The sequence below is a fragment of the Mirounga angustirostris genome, unplaced genomic scaffold, assembly GCF_029215605.1.
Source record: "Mirounga angustirostris isolate CCGP_5_RB_7025 unplaced genomic scaffold, mMirAng1.0.hap1 SCAF_6, whole genome shotgun sequence".
Lineage (NCBI taxonomy): Eukaryota > Metazoa > Chordata > Mammalia > Carnivora > Phocidae > Mirounga > Mirounga angustirostris.
The window spans coordinates 6,259,667-6,280,526 of record NW_026991714.1 but is presented as its reverse complement, the minus strand read 5'-3'; the positions used below and the strand labels follow the sequence as shown (position 1 = coordinate 6,280,526).

The following is a 20,860-nucleotide window of genomic DNA, read 5'->3' as shown; positions in this document are numbered from 1 at the left end:
CTGGGTAGTGAGATCAAGTCCCACCTCAGGCTCCCAGCACAGTGTGGAGTCTGTTTGAGATTCTCTCCCTCTGCCCCTCCTTCTGCTCTCTCTCTAAATAATAATCTTTAAAAAAATATATAGAACATTTCATTCAAAAACTTAGGAATACACATTTTCTTTTCTTTTTTTTTTTTAAGAAAACATATTTTCAAGTGCACATGGAACATTCTCCAGGACAGATCACATGTTAGGCCACAAAACAAGTCTCAATAAATTCAAGAAGACTGAAATCCTATCAAGCATGTTTTCTGACCACAATAGTATAAAACTAGAAATCAACTATAATAAGAAAACTGGAAAAAGCACAAATAAGTGGAGACTAAATATGCTACTAAACATCCAATGGGTTAATGAAGAAATCAAAGAGAAAAATTTTGAAAACACCTTGAGACAAATGACAATAGAAACAAAACTTTCCAAAATCTATGAGAAGCAGCAATAGCAGTTCTAAGAGGGAAGTTCACAGACCTACCTCAAGACACAAGAAAAATTCCAAATAAACAATCTAACTTCACACTTAAAGGAACTAGAAAAAGAACAAAGCCCCAAGTTAGAAGGAAGGAAATAATAAAGATTAGAAAGGAAATAAAGGAAGTAGAGATATTTCAAAAAAAATAATGAAAGTAAGCTGTTTTTAAAAAAACCCACAAAATTGATAAACCTCTAGCAAACTCATCAAGAAAAAAAAGCCCAAATAAAATCAGAAATGAAAGAAGTTACAACTGATACGACAGAAATACAGAGAATCATAAGAAACTACTATGAACAAATACACACCAACAAATTGGAAAATCTAGAAAAAATAATTCCTAGCACAAAACCTTCTAAGACTGAATCATGAAGAATTAGAAGATCTGACTAGAACAATTACAAGTAACGAAATTGAATCAACAACTTAAAAACTCCCCCAAAACAAAATCCAGGACAAGACAGCTTCACAGGTGAAGTCTACCAAACATTTAAAGAAGAGCTGGTACCCATCCTTTTCAAATTATTCTAAAATATTGAGGAGGAAGAAACACTTCTAAACTCATTTTGCCCATTCATCTGTTGAAGGGCATCTCGGCTCCTTCCACAGTGCTATATGGTGGCTAACTGAACATAATAAAAAAAAAAAACATTTTACAAGGCCAGCATTACCTTGATACCAAAACCAGACAAAGGCAACATAAAAAAAGGAGTATTACAGGCCAAAATCCCTGATGAACACTGATACAAAAATTCTCAACAAAATATTAGCAAACTGAACCCAATAATACATTAAAATGATCATACACCACAGTCAAGTGGGATTTATTCCAGGGATGCAAGGATGATGCAATATCCACAAATCAATCAGCATGATACACATTAACAAAATGAAAGATAAAAACTGTATCTCAATAGATGCAGAAAAAGCATTTGACAAAATTCAACATCCATTTATGATAAACACTTTCAACAAAGTAGGTATAGAAAGAGCATACCTTAATATAATAAAGTCATATACAATAAACCCACAGCTAACATCATACTCTCAATGGCGAAAAGCTAAAGCTTTTCCTCTAAGATCAGGAACAAGACAGGGATGCCCACTCTCACCACTTTTATTCAACATAGTATTAGAAGTCCTAGCCACAGCAATTAGGCAAGAAAAAGAAATAAAAGTCATCCAAATTGGAAAGAAAGAAGAACTGTCACTATTTGCAGATGACAATGCTACATATAGAAAACCCTAAAGACTCAACTGTGGAAAGAGCCAAGATGTCCATCGACAGATGAATGGATAAAGAAGATGTGGTATATATATACAATGGAATATTATGCAGCCATCAAAAGGAATGAGATCTTGCCATTTGCAACAATGTGGATGGAACTGGAGGGTATTATGTTGAGCGAAGTAAGTCAAACAGAGAAAGACATGTATCATATGACCTCACTGATATGAGGAATTCTTTTTTTTTTTTAAAGATTTTATTTATTTATTTGACAGAGAGAGACACAGCGAGAGAGGGAACACAGCAGGGGGAGTGGGAGAGGGAGAAGCAGGCTTCCCGCGGAGCAGGGAGCCCGATGTGGGGCTCGATCCCAGGACCCTGGGATCATGACCTGAGCCGAAGGCAGACGCTTAACGACTGAGCCACCCAGGCGCCCCGATATGAGGAATTCTTAATCGCAGGAAACAAACTGAGGGTTGCTGGAGTGGGGGGTGGGGTGGGAGGGATGGGGTGACTGGGTGATAGACACTGGGGAGGGTATGTACTCTGGTAAGCACTGTGAATTGTGCAAGACTGTTAAATCTCAGATCTGTACCTCTGAAACAAATAATGCAATATATGTTAAAGAAAAAAAAAAGAAGAAGGTAGCAGGAGGGGAAGAATGAAGCAGGGGAAATCGGAGGGGTAGACGAACCATGAGAGACGATGGACTCTGAAAAACAAACTGAGGGTTCTAGAGGGGAGGGGGGTGGGAGGATGGGTTAGCCTGGTAATGGGTATTGAGGAGGGCACATTCTGCATGGAGCACTGGGTGTTATGCACAATGAATCATGGAACACTACATCTAAAAGTAATGATGTAATGTATGGGGATTAACATAAGAATAAAAAAAAACCACACAAAACACACACACACACACACACAAAAGAAAACCCTAAAGACTCTACCAAAAAAATATTAGAATTAATGGATTCAGCACAGATACAGATACAAAATTAACATACAGAAATTTGTTGCATTCCTAAATACTAATAACAAACTATCAGAAAGAAATTAAGAAAACAATTCCATTTACAATAACATCAAGAAGAATGAAATACCTAGGAATAAATTTAACCAAGGAGGTAAAGCCCTGTACTCTGAAAACCATACAACACTGACTAAAGAAACTGAAGACAACACAAATAAATAAATGGAAAGATATACTGTGCTCACAGACTGGAAGAATTAATAGTTAAAATGTCAAATACTAAGTAAAGCAACCTGCAGATTCAATGCAATCTCCATTAAAATATCAATGGCATTTTTCAGAGAATCACAACAAAGAATCCAGAAGATTTGTACAAAACCATGAAAGACTCCAAATAGTCAAGACAATCTTGAGAAACAACAACAAAGCTGGATGTACCATGCTGCCTGATTTCAAACTATACTACAAAGGTATAGTAATCAAAACAGTATGGTATTGGTACAAAACAAATCAATAGAGAGCCCAGAAATAAATCCATGCATACATGGTCAATCTATGATAAAGAAGCCAAGAATATACAATGGGGGGAAAAGACAGTCTCTTCAATAAATAGTACTGGAAAAACTGGATAGATACATGCAGAAGAATAAAACTGGACTTCTATCTTACACCATACACAAAAATAAATTAAACATGGGTTAAAGACTTGGAATGTAAGGTCTCAAACTGTAAAACTCCTAGAAGAAACCATAGCCAGTAAGCTCTCTGACATGGTCTTAGGAATATTTTTTTCGACCAGTCTTCTCAGACAAGGGCAATAAAAGCTAAAATAAACAGATGGGATTGCATCAAACTAAAAAAAAGCCTTTGCACAGTGAAAGAAACTATTGGCAAAACAAAAAGGCAACCTATTAATGGGAGAAAATATTTTCAAGTCATACACCTGATAAGGGGTTAATATCCAAAATATATAAAGAACTTACACAACTTAATATAAAAAAAATAACCCAATTAAAAAATGGGCAGAGGACTTGAATAGAAATTTTTCCAAACAAGACATACAGATGTCCAACACACACACGAAAAGATGCTCAACATCACTCAGCATCAGGATATGCAAACCGAAACCATAATTAGATATCACCTCCCACTTGTCAGATTGGCTGTTATCAAAAAGATAAAATATCGGGGCGCCAGGGTGGCTCAGTTGGTTAAGTGACTGCCTTCGGCTCAGGTCATGATCCTGGAGTCCCGGGATCGAGTCCCGCATCGGGCTCCCTGCTCGGCAGGGAGTCTGCTTCTCCCTCTGACCTTCCTCCCTCTCATGCTCTCTGTCTCTCATTCTCTCTCTCAAATAAGTAAATAAAATCTTTAAAAAAAAATAATAAAATAAAATATGGGGCACCTGGGTGGCTCAGTCGTTGAGCGTCTGCCTTCGGCTCAGGTCATGGTCCCACATCGGGCTCTCTGTTCAGTGGGAAGCCTGCTTCTCCCTCTCCCACTCTCCCTGCTGTGTTCCCTCTCTCACTGTCTCTCTCTGTCAAATAAATAAATAAAATCTTTAAAAAAAAAAAAAAAAGATAAAACATAACAGTTGTTGGCACGGATATGAAGAAAAGGGAACCTTCATACACTGTTGGAGAGAATGCAAACTGGTGCAGCCACTATGGAAAACAGTATGGAGGTTCCTCAAAAAAGTAAAAATAGAACTATCATATGATTCAGCAACTCCACTTTTGAGTATTTATTTGAAGAAAACAAAAACACCAATCTAAAGAGATAAAAGTACCACTATGTTCACTGTAGCATTATTTACAATAGCCAAGATATGGGAGCAACCTAAGTGTCCATCCATAGATGAATGATAACAAAGATGTGGTATTTATATACAATGATATATTATCCAGCCATAAAAAGGAATGAAATCTTGCCATCTGTAACAACATGGATGGACCTTGAGGGTATTGTGTTTAGTGAAATAAGATAAATACTGTATGATTTCACTTATATGTGGAATCTAAAAAACAAAAAGAAATGAACAAAGAAAACAAAACAAACAGACTATTTCATAGATACTATGAAACTGTTGGTTGTTTCTAACTGTTGGTTAACAGAAGGGAGAGGGATGGGGGTGGTCAGGCAAAACAGGTGAAGGGATTAAGAGGTACAAACTTGCAGTTATATTAAATAAGTTCAGATGTAATGTACAGCATAAGGAATACAGCCAATAATACTGTAATAACTGCAGGTCATTTTGTAATGTATAAAAATATCAAATCACTATGATGTACACCTGAAATTAATAGGATATCGTATGTCAGTTATCTTTCAATAAAAAAATACACTGGTAAAATATCAAACAAGTGAATTTCACCAGAAAGTCCTTTTCTTACTACCAAAACTTAAGTAGCATCCCCAAATCATGTTAGTCCTTTTCCTTCAAAGCACTTGTCATGCTTATAATTAAACACTGGCTTGTTCACTTGTTTGATGAGGTATGTCTTCCCTACTAGATCATCGATTCCGTAAAGTCAGGAAGGCTGTCTGTTTCATGCACCACCACTCATACTCAGAGCTAGTATCGTGCCCCCAGACAATGAAAAATACAGGATATGACCTTAGCGTTAAGAAGGCTGTCCTCTCATACTTGCTAGTTATGTCGTCAGATAATAGTTTGCTTTCTGATCGTTCCATCATTCTTGGCTCCAACCTGAGAAAGTGCCATCCTAGAATGGTTCCAGAAAGGGTGCTAGGAGCAAAGAGTTTCTAACATCCTCAGATACAAAAACAGTCCTGTTAAGACCCTGTCTCTGAAGCACAGCCAAAGTCACTTCTCTTCAACTTCTAGTTTATATACTGAATTCCTCACCAACAATGACTTTTTATTATTATTATTACTGAAATACACTTGAGATACAATAACAATGACTCTTTTAAAGATGACCAGATGAAATTTATCCCTCGGGAAATTTTGTGGCCTAGGCCACAGAGGTCTAAGCTATATATATGGTCAGGTCAAGTTCCTACTTTTTCTCAAGTTCAGCTCTTCTAAGGCTTTTGATAGTCTCCTAGGCTAATTTCAGGAAATCTGCCTCATCTCATAATGTTCGGGGCTAATGGTATTAGATTTGCTTTTCTCTGGACATGCCTACTCTTTCCTGAGAATGCTGCCCACAAATGTGAGTGGCTGCTTCATGAGATCATAAAAGAGTTCTGTTTCACTGATCTCAGACAGCTCTCCTGAAAGGTCATTAAAAAGGATATGATTAACAAAATATTACTCATTTCTTCAGATTGAGTTCCTGAACTACCAAATTTACATCTGATTACATAATTTCAATTATTGCCCCCAAAACTGAAAACAGATGAACTTCAGGTATGCGATCCATTAGAAGACTGGGCTGGGGTTCAATTCATTCTGAAAGCCGAGGGAACTAGTCCTGGTACCTGGAACAACTACGCTACAGGCAGATTAAGGGCTGAACCTCTGCCGTTACTGCTCCTGGGTCAGAAAGCACTTCTCCTCTAAAACACTGTAGCCCTTAAACTGCACTTAAAATCAATGTATGGGAATTACACGTTCTTCAGGGAGCATTAAAATACCTTTCTCTGCAATATTATTCTCTACAATAGTTCTCTGCCCCTTGTGTTGGTCAGATTCAGGTTCTAAAGGGAATCACTAAATATGAATTTTAGAGCATAAAGGAACCTTAAAAGGATAATGAAGCCTGATATTACCAAATGACTCCCAGCCTATTAAAAAGCCTAGCAGGGCGCCTGGGTGGCTCAGTTGGTTAAGCGACTGCCTTCGGCTCAGGTCATGATCCTGGAGTCCCTGGATCGAGTCCCGCATCGGGCTCCCTGCTCAGCACGGAGTCTGCTTCTCCCTCTGACCCTCCTCCCTCTCATGCTCTCTGTCTCTCATTCTCTCTCTCGCAAATAAATAAAATCTTAAAAAAAATAAAATTAAAAAAAATTAAAAGCCTAGCATACTTTTTATTCATCAAATGGAGTCTTATCCTACAGATTTGGATTAAGTAGAGGATTCCTTCCCCCTCAAAAAAAAAGGGGCAGGGGCGCCTGGGTAGCTTAGTCGTTAAGCGTCTGCCTTCAGATCAGGTCATGATCCCAGGGTCCTGGGATCGAGCCCCACATCAGGCTCCCTGCTCCGTGGGAAGCCTGCTTCTCCCCCACTCCCCCTGCTTGTGTTCCCTCTCTCGCTGTCTCTGTCTAAATAAATAAATAAAATCTTTAAAAAAAGGCGGGGGGGGGGCAGGAGTAGAGGTAGGAGGAGTAGAGGTCAAGCTCACAGGTCAGTGTCCAGAACATCATTGCCATTCTGGGTGTTATTTTCTCCACTGAAATGTCAGAAGTTCTCAGTCTGCATTGAACTTGGCTGCTTTTCAATCACATAAGGTTCAGAAAAGCCTAGGCATTTGAGAACACTCACATGTTTACTTCCCTCAGTTACTTACAAGTGGTAGTTCTGAAGGCTTACATTAGTGAAACCAAGGAAACGGGTCTTCATAAAGGTGTCCGGATTTATAAATACTTTTACTGCTTTGTTTAAGCTTTGCAACAAGCAGCCCTGGCTTGCAGGCAAGTTTCATGAATGATAGGTAAGGCCAAATATATGCTGAGAATCTGAGACTGCTCATTCAATCTCGTTCTTAGCTGAAATCTGGGTGTTGAGTCATTTAAGATTTTCCTTCTTCAAAAATTAAAAAAAAAAATTATCTCTTAGACACAGGGGTCTTTGATAACAAGTAGGATTTTAAAAAATCTTAGTGAAGAGACGAATGCAGATACCACTGATAGGAAATACAATCACAGAAAAGTAACTGGTGATTGCCTTATTCAGACCTTCCTGTAAATCACTGATGCTCACTTGGACATTTTCAGTGTTCACTCCACTCTTGCAGATGAAGTAATCAGAACAGAGTCTGGAAAAAATGGAAGGAAGGAGTTTCCTTTTTGCTAGTTTTGGAAACCAGTCTAGAAAAGTTGTCTAACACAGAAGCGAGGAAGGATCTCTACATTATCTAGAGATGTACTGGAGGACGCATGTAAGGTCACCACCAAGAACAATGAGGGCTCTCCTCTGCTGTGAACTGATGTCCCAAACCAAACAACTTAGGAATGCACTGGCTGTTACCCTTCTTCGGATACTCAAAAGAAATGGCTTAGCGACTGTGGAATATTTTTGATCTCCATAACACAAAGTAATTTGGAATATATGACTCTACACATCGAGTGATTTTTCCGTTCACTGAATGCTGACACACTACCACATACGTCCGTCTGCAAGTAGCACCACTTAGGAATCTTAGAACAAATGTACCTTTTCCAAGAATTTATCATGATTTTGAATTATTATGAAGTGACACAGACAAGCCACTGCTTGCTCTGGTTACACTATTATTCTCTGAGCCATACAAAGTAACTTCTCTCTTTGGCAGGGAAGCCATTTTCTCTCTCCCTCCTGCTTCTGTTCTTTTGGAAAATAGCAGCACCCATGTCTACAAAGCTCCAGAATAAATTCTGGTGCTGTGGTTCTGTAGGCAAGAAGCCAAATGTTTTGGAAAATTTAAAGGTGAACTAACCATAAAATGCTCTGATCAATAAATGTCATCCGACTTGCTGAGGAACAAGTAGGAAGAGAGTGAAGGATAAAACCCAGGGGTGAAGTCCAGTGCAGAGAAGTTTCTTACTCTCATTTGGTTTACAAACTGAACTCACAAAATCAAAGAAGGTGTTTGCTTTTTAACAGAAGACCTGCCACACTGAAAATGACAAATACTGAATGAAAAATGGGCATAACTGAATAAATGTCACATTCCAGGGCTCCACTCAGCTGTGAAGATGACAAAGACGCTGGAAACTAAAACCTAAGCGTGCTCCGTCCCCCAAGGCCCTTGTGGAATGTAGGCAACGCATGCTCTGAGAATAGCTTCGAGGGCAAATTCCCAGAGATTCCTAGTTTTAACTAGGATACTCAAATCATAAAGTGATTTTTTATCAAGGATGTCATTTTGATTTTTTGAACTCCAGAGAATTTCTCATGCTCACAAATGGAACAATTCCTAATAGGTGTCACTGATACAGCAAAAACATCATCTCTGTAAAGGATCCACGGTTTTCGCACAGAAGTGTTAACATGAAATGAGGTTCTTCCCCAGGCTCCTCCTCACATTTACTCCTGCCTGGTAAAGGCTTCAGGTGTGGAGGTAGGCTCCCTGTAGCATCTTCTGTCAACACGTGGGTGGGAGACACAGGAAATGTGCTCATAAAAGCAAGAGGCCAAGGGCTCGGTGGACCCAGGGTGATATCAAGGCAGGGGCTGCTTGCAGCCCAGATGTCCAACCAAGTTCCCAATTCCCTGTGACCATTCCGAGAACGAGCATGTATTCTGCACCAAATGATCTCCTAACAGTGTCTATCTTTAAGTAGTTCACAACCAAGCTGGGGGTGGGGGGGGGGAAGGGATGAGAAACACCAATAGCAATTCAGAAAACGGGCTATGAAAAAATTGTAAGACAACATAACCGTGTACCTGTGCATAACAGACGTTAACAAAGGGTGAGTTTGTTAGCAGGGTCCTCTGTGTAGTTGTGTTGCGAAGAAGGATGATTACAATCTCTCCCAGCGCAACGTCACTCACGATCCCGAGATCAACAGTTGCACACTCCTCCGACTGGACCAGCCGGGCGCCCCCACATAAGTGTATTCTGCTCTCTGTGGAGGGAATTTCTACCAGGGAAGTGAACCAGGCTGAGGTACAATGCTAACCGCCGCCCTGAACTCTCTCTGCCCAAACTGCTGGACACGGGCAGACAACCCCCGGCCTGACTTACCACACTTCTTTTTAGGTCTGACAGCCTGTGCGCATGTCCTTAATTCAGAATGGTGGGCCCTTCCTGACCCACGGGTCACTGTTCCTAATTTAGTTCCCTGGCCTCGCGTGGGTGGCCTGGTCTTCTAGTTTGTGTGCCCCTCGGTAACTCTGAGGATGCAGTGGGCACGGTCTTCCTGCAACAGAGGATGCACGAGATGACCCACGAGGCAACACGCTGAGACAGAAAGCCTACATTTTGCACAACCATAAGGAAACCAAACGCACATGTGTGGACAGTCTCCGAAAAAAGAGGAGTCGCAGGAATGCGCACACGCAGTTCATCTCCGGAACAAACTCTGCACGCCCTGTACGCCCAGAGCTGAGCAAAGTACAAAGAAAATGGCATCTCGGCCGTTTTGTGATGGCTACAGCTGCGTGGGACACCGAGATGACACAGCTCCTCGTTTCAGAGGCTCAGAAACCGAAGGCCCAGAGACACCTAAGTTTATGTGATGTTCTGCGACTCCACATTCCCGCTGCTCGGAGACAGTCCACAGGCCAAAGAAGGCCGGTCTAAATCCTAGCCTTAGTAACAGTGCTGGAGGAACTGCGTAATTGTTTAAAAAGTGCACACTACATAAAAAGTGTCCATCGTTAACTGGGTTTGATCTGTAACGGCACTTATCACTTTTTCTTGATTTGGGCCTCGCCAGGCTCCAAACTGAAAAGGCACGGACTGTGGGTCAAAGACCGCTGTCACTTTAAGCTCTGACACCTCTGGGTCATATCGTTCTATGGGGAAAAATTTTACCTTGAAAAAAAAAAAGAAGAAGATCATTTAACCTCTCTGATCGTTCAGTCTCTTAATTTGCTTTCAATTCATCAAATATTTACTGAGTGCCTAGGACGTGACAAGCTTATTCTGTTGTCGAGAAGTGAATAAAACCAACCAAAGCCATTTCTTCACAGCATTTCCATTTTAGTGGGCAGGGCGAGGCAGACGACAAACAAGAGAAATACACAGAATGCTTGAAAATGACGAAGACCAAAAACAAAAGTAAAGCATGGAAGGGGCACAGGAGATGCTGGGGGCTAGACTGGAATTCTGGAAAGAGTGGTCTGAGAAAACTGACCAGAAAAATGATTTTTGGTGAAAAGGTACCTTTTTTGTCAAGAGCTGACAGAACTGAGGGAGTTAGTCCTGCAGGGATGTGGGGAAAGGGCCCCTGAGGCCGAGAGGACAGCCAGTGTGCAGGTCCTGAGTATCTGAGGAACAGCAAGGAGGCCAGTGTGACGGGGCCGAGAGAATGAGGGAGGAGAAGGAGAGATGAAGCCAGAGAGGGAAGCAAGGGACCAGGCTCCTTACAGGTCACACAAGATTTGAGCCTTTACTCTCGTTAAAGGAGACGCAATTGGAGGGTCTGAGCACGAGTGTCATGAATCGACAGTTTTAATGAGAGCGTTTTGACTAGTGTCTTGCTTGTTTATTGCAAAGGGTACGATCACCACTCATCTTTCCAAAGTTCTTAAGGATGAAATGTGCTGATGCTTGTGGAGGACTTCAAGGCCTGGAGGGACAGCAAATGTAACTCACTGTCACCATGTGGCGTCGCTGTGGCACACAGAGAGATGCCAGGCTCTGGAATGGCGGACAGGGGTCTGGAGGCCAGCTCTTCTGACTGGTAGCGAGCAAGTGAGCTTCTATAACTTCAGCAGTAACAGAAGTAATCCTGCCTAACCCGTAGGGTGACCGTGGGAGCTAAACTTGTTCAAGCACCTGACACAGCATGCAAGAACCAGAAGGTGCGGAGCAGAGAAGAGCCTGGGAAGCAGTGCTCCTGGGGTCTAGCCTTGACCCTCCACTGCTTCACGGTCTCGCCTTCTCCATCTCTCCCATGGAGACAGTGGGGGAGTATAAATACCACCAAACACAGAAAGCGGTACCCTGGACTGCAGCTGGGCATCACAAACCCCAAACAACTACACAGTGTAGTCACTACCTATGTTTTTGCACTAACGGCCACTATGTAATCTTAACAGAGCTATGAATATGCTCCATTTAACCTTTATTTTCTAGGCGAGGACTAAAATATCCAACCTAATATGTATCGCACAGCAGCTCTCCATTAATAGACTATCTCGTGGGCGCCTGGGTGGCTCAGCTGGTTGAGCGACTGCCTTCGGCTCAGGTCATGATCCTGGAGTCCCGGGATCGAGTCCTGCGTCGGGCTCCCTGCTCGGCGGGGAGTCTGCTTCTCCCTCTGATCCTCCCCCTCTCATGCTCTCTGTCTCCCATTCTCTCTCTCAGATAAATAAAATCTTTAAAAAAAAAAAAATAGACTATCATAAACAAGGGCTTTTCTCAGATAAATAACGCAGGGCAGATGTTCTCCCAGTGGGAGTTTGTTCATAGGATCAATATGATTCAACTACAGAAGTATTTACTTAGCAGCTGTTACGTGTTGGGCACTGTGCTGGGTGCTGGAGAACAGAGATGAGTAAGCCCTGGCCCCTGATCAAAGCGTCTGCCATGCAGGAGGGGAGGCAGCTATGTAAACAGATAAAACATGGGGCATACGCCCGGTATGGGTGTGTAGATGGTGTGGTGAGAACAAAGAGAAGGGGGCCTTCCCTTGCCTGGGGGGTGAAGAGATGACAAAGAAGGCTTTCTTAAGGAGGTGACACTTAAGCTCAACTCCGAAGGCTTCTTCAGCCTGGTGTGAGGGGGGAGAAATTCTAGAGAGGGACAAGCATCAGTAAATACATGAAGTCATGAGGCAGCGTTCTGTGCAAGGTGTTGCTCAAGTACAAAGCGTGAGACAGAAAGTGGGACCTGGCGCTGGACAGGGGAGAGGGATTTCTGAGTGTCCACAACCTGGATTGCTCGCGTCCAACACTTAGATGGCAGAGGGCAAAAGAGAGTCTGCCCATCTCTCTTCTGCATACGCAGTCATTCCGTGAGGCCCCAGTGCCGCCTCCGTCAGCTCCACGCGGCTCGGTCTCTCTGTGAGAGCAGCCTAGCTGGTATTTACACAGCACGGTGAAATATGAAGAGGGGATCGGACGTCCGGCAAATACTAAGCACCTGACACATCTCAGGCACCGTCTTAGGGCTAGAGGTCAATCACCAAACAAACCTGCCCTCACGGTACTTGTGTACAGTGGAGAAATGAGAGCAAGAACAGAGCTTCCCATAGGGGCAGTGCTGTGGAGAAAGCACAGCGGGACCCTGGAACACATCAGAGCTGAGGACAAGCTTCCCAACCGAGTGCAGTGCATCATCAGATTTCTCTGTAAAGTCAGACTCTGTCTATACTAGAGGGTCAAGTGGAAGGAGGGTAAGGAGAGAAGTCATGTTACTTCTGGGAGGAAACTTCCTGGGAGGGGTCAGCACAATGGGTGCTGGCTCAGGAACAGAGCAGGGAATGTGGAAGCTCGTCGTGACTCTTCCCCTCCCCCCGGGAAAACATGGGTTACCTCAGGAACACGGGTCTAATGCTCTCGGTAGCAGAATGAGCTTATTGCCTGGAAAACAATGCAATTTAGAACATACTAGGGACCATGGAAACATGTTTGTTCTTTCCACAAGATGTGAAAAATACAGAAAAAAAATAAATCACTGACTTAAGAACAAGGGGGAAAAAACAATTAGAAGGGAGCTTAGAAGAAGAGAAACCGCCAAATCATAACTCCTTTGGAAAAAACTTCCAGTTGAACCCACACTCCTGAGAGTTATGGGGCTTTACACAGAGGGTGCTGGCCGTACATTTCCTTTAAAAGGTCTCTGGGAAAGTATGTGGCGCACCAAGCAGAAGCTCTGCCAACAGCACGAGGAAAGGCCTATGGACTGAAGGAGTCTTGGTGGCAAGAGCACACGACACGTGTGTCGCTCTGAAGAACTCACTCCTCCTTCTAGCAGAGCCCCTGCCATCAGCGGGTTTGATCCACCATAAGGAATTTCCTGCTACTTCTCTGGCACTTTCTATTTTTATCCAACTTTATCAGGGGTTGGGTAGTGAAGTAGCTCTGTTAAAGGACCTACTTAGCCACAATAACATCTCTGTGGTCTCTAAAACGTCCTCAGCACAGATGGGTGACAAAAAAGTATGTGCAAAGAAACTTTATGCATATTCCAGAAAACACAAGAACCTGAATGACTGCAATAACAATGGTCTAAAAGAGTACGTGGGCTTTGGGCAGGCTATAGATGGAGACAGGCAAGGGGGCTAGCCAAAATCATCCTCGGTCGCCATGAATGCTTGACATGAATTCCAAAAAATCCATGTGTAGCAGCAGAAAGAGCAGTTTGAATCTCACTGAAAACTCAAAAGTAACTGGACTGCCAGTTCAGGGAAGACTGGCCCCATACATTCCTTATAACTGGTAAACAGCAAGAATAAATGTTTTCCATTTAAGCTCAGAGAGCTATGTCCTCCCTGCGCTAAACAGAGATGACCACAGAGTAACCACGGCGATCCCGCTGTCCTTCTTCAACAAGACGCTTGTGTTCATGAGGGCCGCATTTCTCATGCACAAGTCTCTGAGGCTGAGGCAATAAAATGGACAAAATTGTATGCAAAGAGCTGGACACGATCCTTTTAAAAATGAGGTCTATTATTAAATGGTCAAGAAAAAGCAATGTGGTTTTGGTGGATTACTTGCCTCACCTGTAGTGTCTCCTGTTCTCCTGAAGAATACACAGGCCCAGCCTTTCTTCATGGTTGATGATGATGAGACCATCATCACTTCACATCTGAATGAGTGTGAAAGTTCCTAACTGCTTTCTGCTCATCCATGTTCAATCCAACCTTCAGCTACATGCAAGTCAGTTTGTGCACTGCCAGCAGATTAATCTTTCTCAAACCTCATTTTTACCATGTCCTTGGCCTTCAATGGTCCTTAACTACATTCTGAAAAGTGGGGAATGGATGCCTCTTTATGGCAGTGACGCTGGAGCAGAGAAGTAAAAGCAGCGAAGCAGTGAGCCTTGTGATGATCCAGGTTTCCAGAAAGATGGAAAGGCCCGAGGCATGAATGAGCAGTCAGGCTAAGGAAGAACAAGATAAACTGTGGGCTGGAGTGGAGTTAGCAAGGCACATGGGGTGGTGGTGATCCAGGAAATGAAGTTGGAGAGATGGACAGAGATCAACTGAGCTACGGAGGCCAACGTGAGGACTGCGGACTTTAATTACAGGGGCAACTCATAATGAGTTACAGAGTAACTCAATAAACCTTGTTGAACAAATGAATTATTAAAGTCCATTCAGAACAACTTATTTTGTCAAATTAGGGCTGAAGTTTACAGGATTTAAGAGGAAGAAAAATACTCTTTGGCATGCTGAACATGCTCAAACTGAAATCATCTTTACATACGTTGGCCAAAGTCTCCCATTACTGAAACTGCATAATGTCCATCTTTCTAAGTCAAGGGGAAAAAATGAAGTTACACATAAAAATTTCTAATTGTGTCTCAGGACTTTAACGCTGTCAATAAAGTGAATTAACAGGAAGTACTTACAATTAAGATGCTTATAAATATTATATATATACATATACATATATTTTAGGATGGAGAGAACTTCTTATATATTTTCTGAAAATAAAATTATCACTTGTTGGCATAACGGAATCACATATGGCAGTATTCTAAGCACACACAACTTTTGTATACTTCATGATTGAACAACAGATTCACTGACTATACCAGGCAGCCTCTAACATCACCCTCAGTGGACCCTGCATCCAGTATTCATACCCTTGGTACCATCCTATTGAGTGTGGGCTGTATTTAATGATTTGCTTCTAATGACTAAAATGCGGTAAAAGTTGGTGGGAGATCAAGTCTGTGGTTAGGTTACATAAAAGAGACGGTGGCTTCCATCTGGGGCACTCTCTGCTCATTCTGAGAGGAGCCAGATGCCACGTTGTGAGCTGCCCTATGGAGAGGCTTATACGGCAAGGAACTGCGGGAGGCCTCCTGCCAACAGCTAGTGAGAAAGCGCAGCTCGCAGTCCAACAGCTCCTAAGGAACCGAGTCCTAACAACGATGATGTGAGCTTTCAGAGTGAGATGGCAGCCCCAGCCAGCGGCGTCACTGCGGCCTCACGAAAGACCTGGAGGCAAACGTACCCAGCTAAGCTACCCGGGCTTTGATGCACAGGAGCTGTGAAATAATAATGGTGGTTTTAAGCCACTAAGGTCTTGGGTAATTTGTTACACAGCAATATGTAACTAGTACATTGAGCTACTAATTAGACCAGTTAAACTGCTGACAGTGGCTAAGCCGAAAGACATTTCAAATGCCTGAAATATACATCTAATTACTTTGTAACAGCAAGTTGACCTTAATAATATTTTTTAAACATTGACTAATATGAGAGTTAGTTTGAAAAGGCCAATTTGGAGGGGACAGTAAAAAAAAATCGAAAGGTTATATTAATGAAAAGGTGTGGTCAGAAACTAAGAAACCCAGTTCCAAAGAAGTAGAGCTCTAAGAGCAGAAGTGAATGACTAGTTTCCAATAGCCCTGAGAGAAATCTGGGGATTGTGAGTGAATGAAAAATGAAGGTGTAAAATAACATTGTTTTAAAAAATATGATAGGGGAATATAAAGATACAAAATAAAATATGAATATTGGTTAAGATAACAACATGTACTGGCATTCCAACTTATTAGTGCTTTCTGATTTGGTGCAACTCAACCTCTTCAGGCCTCTGTTTCTTCATACATAAAAGAAGAATAGTAAGAATCCGTATATTTCAGGGCTGTAAGGCACTCAGCACAATGATTGGCTCATGGTAACAAACCAAACAATGTTGATTCCTGCAATAATTATTATTTTCTGTCACAGTCTTAAATTATAATCTAGTTCTGCTTTCAAAGAATTTCAGGTTACTTCACAGCTTGAGACACTTAGAAAGTTTAACAGAAAGTTCAGGAAACCAAAATTTAATCAGAGTTAAGAATAAGGATTGCTCAAGAAAGAAGACAAACCCACAGAATGAGTAAAAAAAATTTGAAAATCATGTATCTGATAAGTGACTGGTATCTAGAATTAAAAAGAACTCTTACCACCCAGTAATAAAAAGACAAAATAACCAAACTGAAAAACGGGCAAATGATCTGATGGGACAGTTCTCCAAAGAGGATATGCAAGTGGCCAATAAACACACACAATAAGATGCTCAGTGTTATCAGCCGCTGGTAAAATGCAAATCAAAATCATAACTGACATACCATTTCACATCTGTAGGGTGGATATACTCAAAGGAAAAGGAAAAAAAAAGTACTGTCGAGAATGTTGAGTAAATGGAACCCTCATACCCAGCTGGTGGGCATGTGAAGCGTGTAGCTCCTGAGGCCAACAGTTCGGCATTTATTCATTTGATTCACCTTCTTCATTACATATGCAGAGTGTGCGGCCACTTCATCACTAAGTTAGCTGAATCAAAACAGGACATTAGCTGCTCAGTGGATACAGAAAGTTGCCAAAATTTTCTACTTTACAATAATTATGAAGAACCTTGTGTTTCATAATGAGAGAAAAGTATTTTTGAAAGAAACATGGTTAACATTCTATTCATTAACATAAATATAATTTAATCCTCAAATGTTAAATCAGATATGCTACGGCTTAATATCTATTTGAGAAATAGATAATTTTTTTTTTTTAAGAGAGGGCGAGAGACAGAGGGCAAGGGGAATGGCCGAGGCAGAGAGAGAGAGAGAATCCTAAGCAGGCTCCACACCCAGCACAGAGCCCGACTTGGGGCTCGATCTCATGACCCTGAAATCATGACCTGAGCTGAAATCAAGAGTTGGAAGCTCAACTGACTGAGCCACCCAGGCGCCCCGAGAAATAGATTATTGAAACTAGGAAACGAACAAGGCTCTCATAAAAATAGAAGCCAAAAATAATGATGACAAATTCAGTGAGCATTTCCCCTGTTGCAACTTGAATGCCTAAACAGTACTGTGTGGGAAAATACCATTGTTTAAAAAACAACAACAAAAAAAACTAAGTGGAAGGTGGAGATTTAATTCTTTGAGTTCATGGAAATTCATCATCAAAAAATAAACTCATGATTTATTGGCCCTTTAAAACATACAAACAAGTAAAAATAATCGTCATTAGCCTTAGAAGTTACAGAATTTTAGAGCCCACAGGAAACTCAAGATCACCTGCCTCAACCATCTCATCAGTTCACAGACGAGGGCACTCAAACTGACCCACTTGCTTACGGGTCACGCATCCAGCTAAGGGCTGAGCAGGGCAAGAACTCAGGGCTTTGACTCTTAAGTGTGGGCTGTTTTCCTGTGCTATGCTGAGGCTCACCCTTTCTGAAGAGGTGACGGTTCCTGTATTTGCAGAGAGCAAATGAGCCTCAAGTAGAGACATTCTTTAGGACCTTATGAACTAACAGTATCAGCTATCACCTAGCCTTCCATTAACTGAGTTTTATCAGATGGTTTAGGAAAATAGGTTGTTAAAAAAACACTTCTTTTAGTAACATTAAAGCCAAATTCATGGTATTTCTCCTTTGATTGTTGTTTCCTTTTCTCAACCCCTACGTTTAACCTTCTCTGACTATTCAAAATGCTGTTTTGGCCACTAATAAGCATCTATCTTCCTATGTTCAGAGAATCTCATATTTTTATGAGGCAGAGCTGACCTCCCACTATATAAGTTTTAGTACCTGTGAGATAATAGGAAATATATATTGGTTTCTGCCCCTGGTTCCTGGCAGAGTTCCTGAAACCTTGGAATTCCCTGGGTGACAGGAGTGTCTTTTGTTCTAATGAGATGACTCTGGGTGGGCTCCTGGATGGGAGCTGGCCACCAGAAAGACCAAGCCCTGATTAGAAGCTTGGAATTTTCGGCCCCACTCCCCATTCTCTGGAGAAGGGGGATGAGCTGAAATGGAGTTAATGATCGATCATGCCTATGCCCTACACGATGAAGCCTCCACAAAAACCCCACTAGTATGGCGGGACCTCAGAACTTCTAAGTTGTTAAATACACACACACATCTGGAGGATGACATACCCCAACTCCAACAGGGACAAAAGTTCCTGCACTTGGGACCCTCCCAGACCTCGCCCTATGTATCTCTTCACCTCGCTGTTCATCTGTATCCTGTATCATATCCTTTAATAGACTGGTCAGTGTAAGTAAGTGCCCTGAGTTCTGTGGGCTGTTCTAGCAAATAAATCAAACCTGAGGACGGGGTCAGGAGAACCCTTGATTTATAACCAATTCAGACAGAAGTTGTGGGTAACTTGGGGACCCGCTACTTGTGATCGGCATCTGAAGTGGGGTGGGAGCAATCTCGGGGAAGAGAGCCCTTCAACTCAGAGATCTGACGCTATCTCCAAGTAGACGGTGTCAGAACTGAGTTAAATTCTAGGACACTGAGATGCTGTCATGGAGAACTGCTTGGTATGGGGAAACCGCCCCCTCCCCCCCAAACACATTTGGTGACCAGAAGTGTTCTGAGTGAGTAGTAAAGGAGAAAAATACAGGAGAGGGGAGGTATAGGTTTTTCTAGTACAGTTTCCAGACTTCCCGGTAACTAGGGTGTGGGCACTACCAATCCGATGCACCAGGCTCCGGACTACAAAGCAGCCTCGGCTATGAAAACCCCTCTGGAGAGGGCGGAGGTCCCGGCGGGAGAAGCATCTAGTGTCGAGAGCCAGCCACGGGGCCGGTCTGGAAGCAGAGTTTGGAATCAGTGTCATCAATGGTGCATGCTCTGTGGGGGGAACGCGGGGCTTTGTTTTTGCCTAACAAACCTCCAAGTCTCACTCTCTGGCTCTCCTAGAAATTCTGCTTAACTTACCAAATTCTGCTTAAATACCCTGTTATTTGACACTAAAGAAGACTGATTGATAAAAGCGGCTAAAGGTTAAAAAAATAAAAAGCTCTATTATATTATGAGCTTACCTAAGGCAGGGGTCTACCTATAATTTTCATATTAAATAGTATCTCAGCTCATAAAACGATATCTAACATTTAGTAGGTTCTTATAAAGATGGAATCGAATTGGCTGTTTACAAAGGTAGTACTTATTAAGTATGTGCTGAATGAGGCTCTGTGGAGTAAGAGAGGGAAGACAGCACTAACAGGGCAGTGCGTTTGCTAGAATGTGTGAGAACAGCACGATGAACTGAACTGAACTCAGCAGAGGGGGCAGGAGATTTTTCATGTTCATAGCCTAGTCCTTCTAATGGAACTTACCAGCTATCTTCGTCTGACTGCAGGCCGGTTTTCCTGGGAAAACACATGGCCACGTCTATACAAATGTTGACAGTAAATTCATTAGTGAGAAGACAGACTGTTTAATTTTCCTACCAAGTGATATGTTTTGTTTTGGAAGTGGAACTCATCTATTGGTCTGGGAAGGCTAGTTCAGGGAAATGACTAACATTTATTTACTGGGAAATGTGGGGAGAAAAAAAGAGGTACGTTTAAGTACCACGGAAAAAGCAACCAAACTCTGAAATCAATGCTTGCTATATGTGGACAGAATGAATTCATAAAACAGTGCTTTAATGAGGTAAATTTATGATGTCAAGGAAGCTAGAGCTTATAGACTCCCAGTTTGTTTCTTTAAGATAGGAAAAAAATCTTTTTGGTTTATCATGGAAAGTCCAGGGAACTAGTGGGTGAGCATGTCTATCTTATAAGAATATAAATATGGCATCTTTTTGTCCACCAGCATCCAAAATATATGCTTAATATTAAAATACTGAGAGATGACCAAAACATAAACACAGTAGCTGTTACTCTGAAGTTATGGCAACATAAACTGGTATTTAATTCTACTGTCTTGACTTCGTCACAAATGTGCTTTGGGGAAGGGCTGAAGACACGTTAGGAGCTAGTGCTGGGGCTGCAGAAAGCGGACCGTGAAGGACTCCTCGGACAGTTCAGTCACAGCTCCCTCAATCTCCTCACCACTTCAGCTGTGAAACGGATACAATTATGTCATGGAGACTTGGTGATGACCACCTGCAATTATCTATGTTAAAGAACCCCAAAATATGCTTCATATACATGGCGGGTGCTCACAAAAAGAGGAACTAAACCTGAATTTGCAACTTAAAACTATTTAGGAATATAGGCAATGGGTGATTAAAAAGCGTTTTGTTTGGGGGGAAAAGAAACAAACCTCCAAAATATTTTAAACTGTGATATATACTGAGTGAATCTTGTAAATGCCTAATTTTCTTTATTTCTACTCTCTCATTCGGACAGTGTAGCTCGTATTTACATACTGTTTTTACTCATAATTTTGTACCATAATTTTTTTTTT

General features: G+C 41.9%; 1 protein-coding gene across 5 annotated transcripts in view; it reads right to left on the bottom strand.

Annotated features, from left to right (window-relative positions):
• Positions 1-20,860, bottom strand: part of ATF6 (activating transcription factor 6) — a 212,680-nt gene that overhangs the window by 22,428 nt on the left and 169,392 nt on the right. Inside the window, exon 16 of one of the 5 annotated variants that reach the window (XM_064593814.1) lies at positions 4,115-4,246. The exons of 3 other annotated variants lie outside the window; for them this stretch is intronic. In XM_064593814.1, coding sequence (XP_064449884.1) covers positions 4,155-4,246 — 92 coding nt within the window. In that variant the 3' untranslated portion in view covers positions 4,115-4,154. Of the gene's footprint in view, positions 1-4,114; positions 4,247-9,589; positions 9,739-20,860 lie in introns of those variants that run through there. One more of the 5 variants, XM_064593815.1, reaches the window with a different exon arrangement.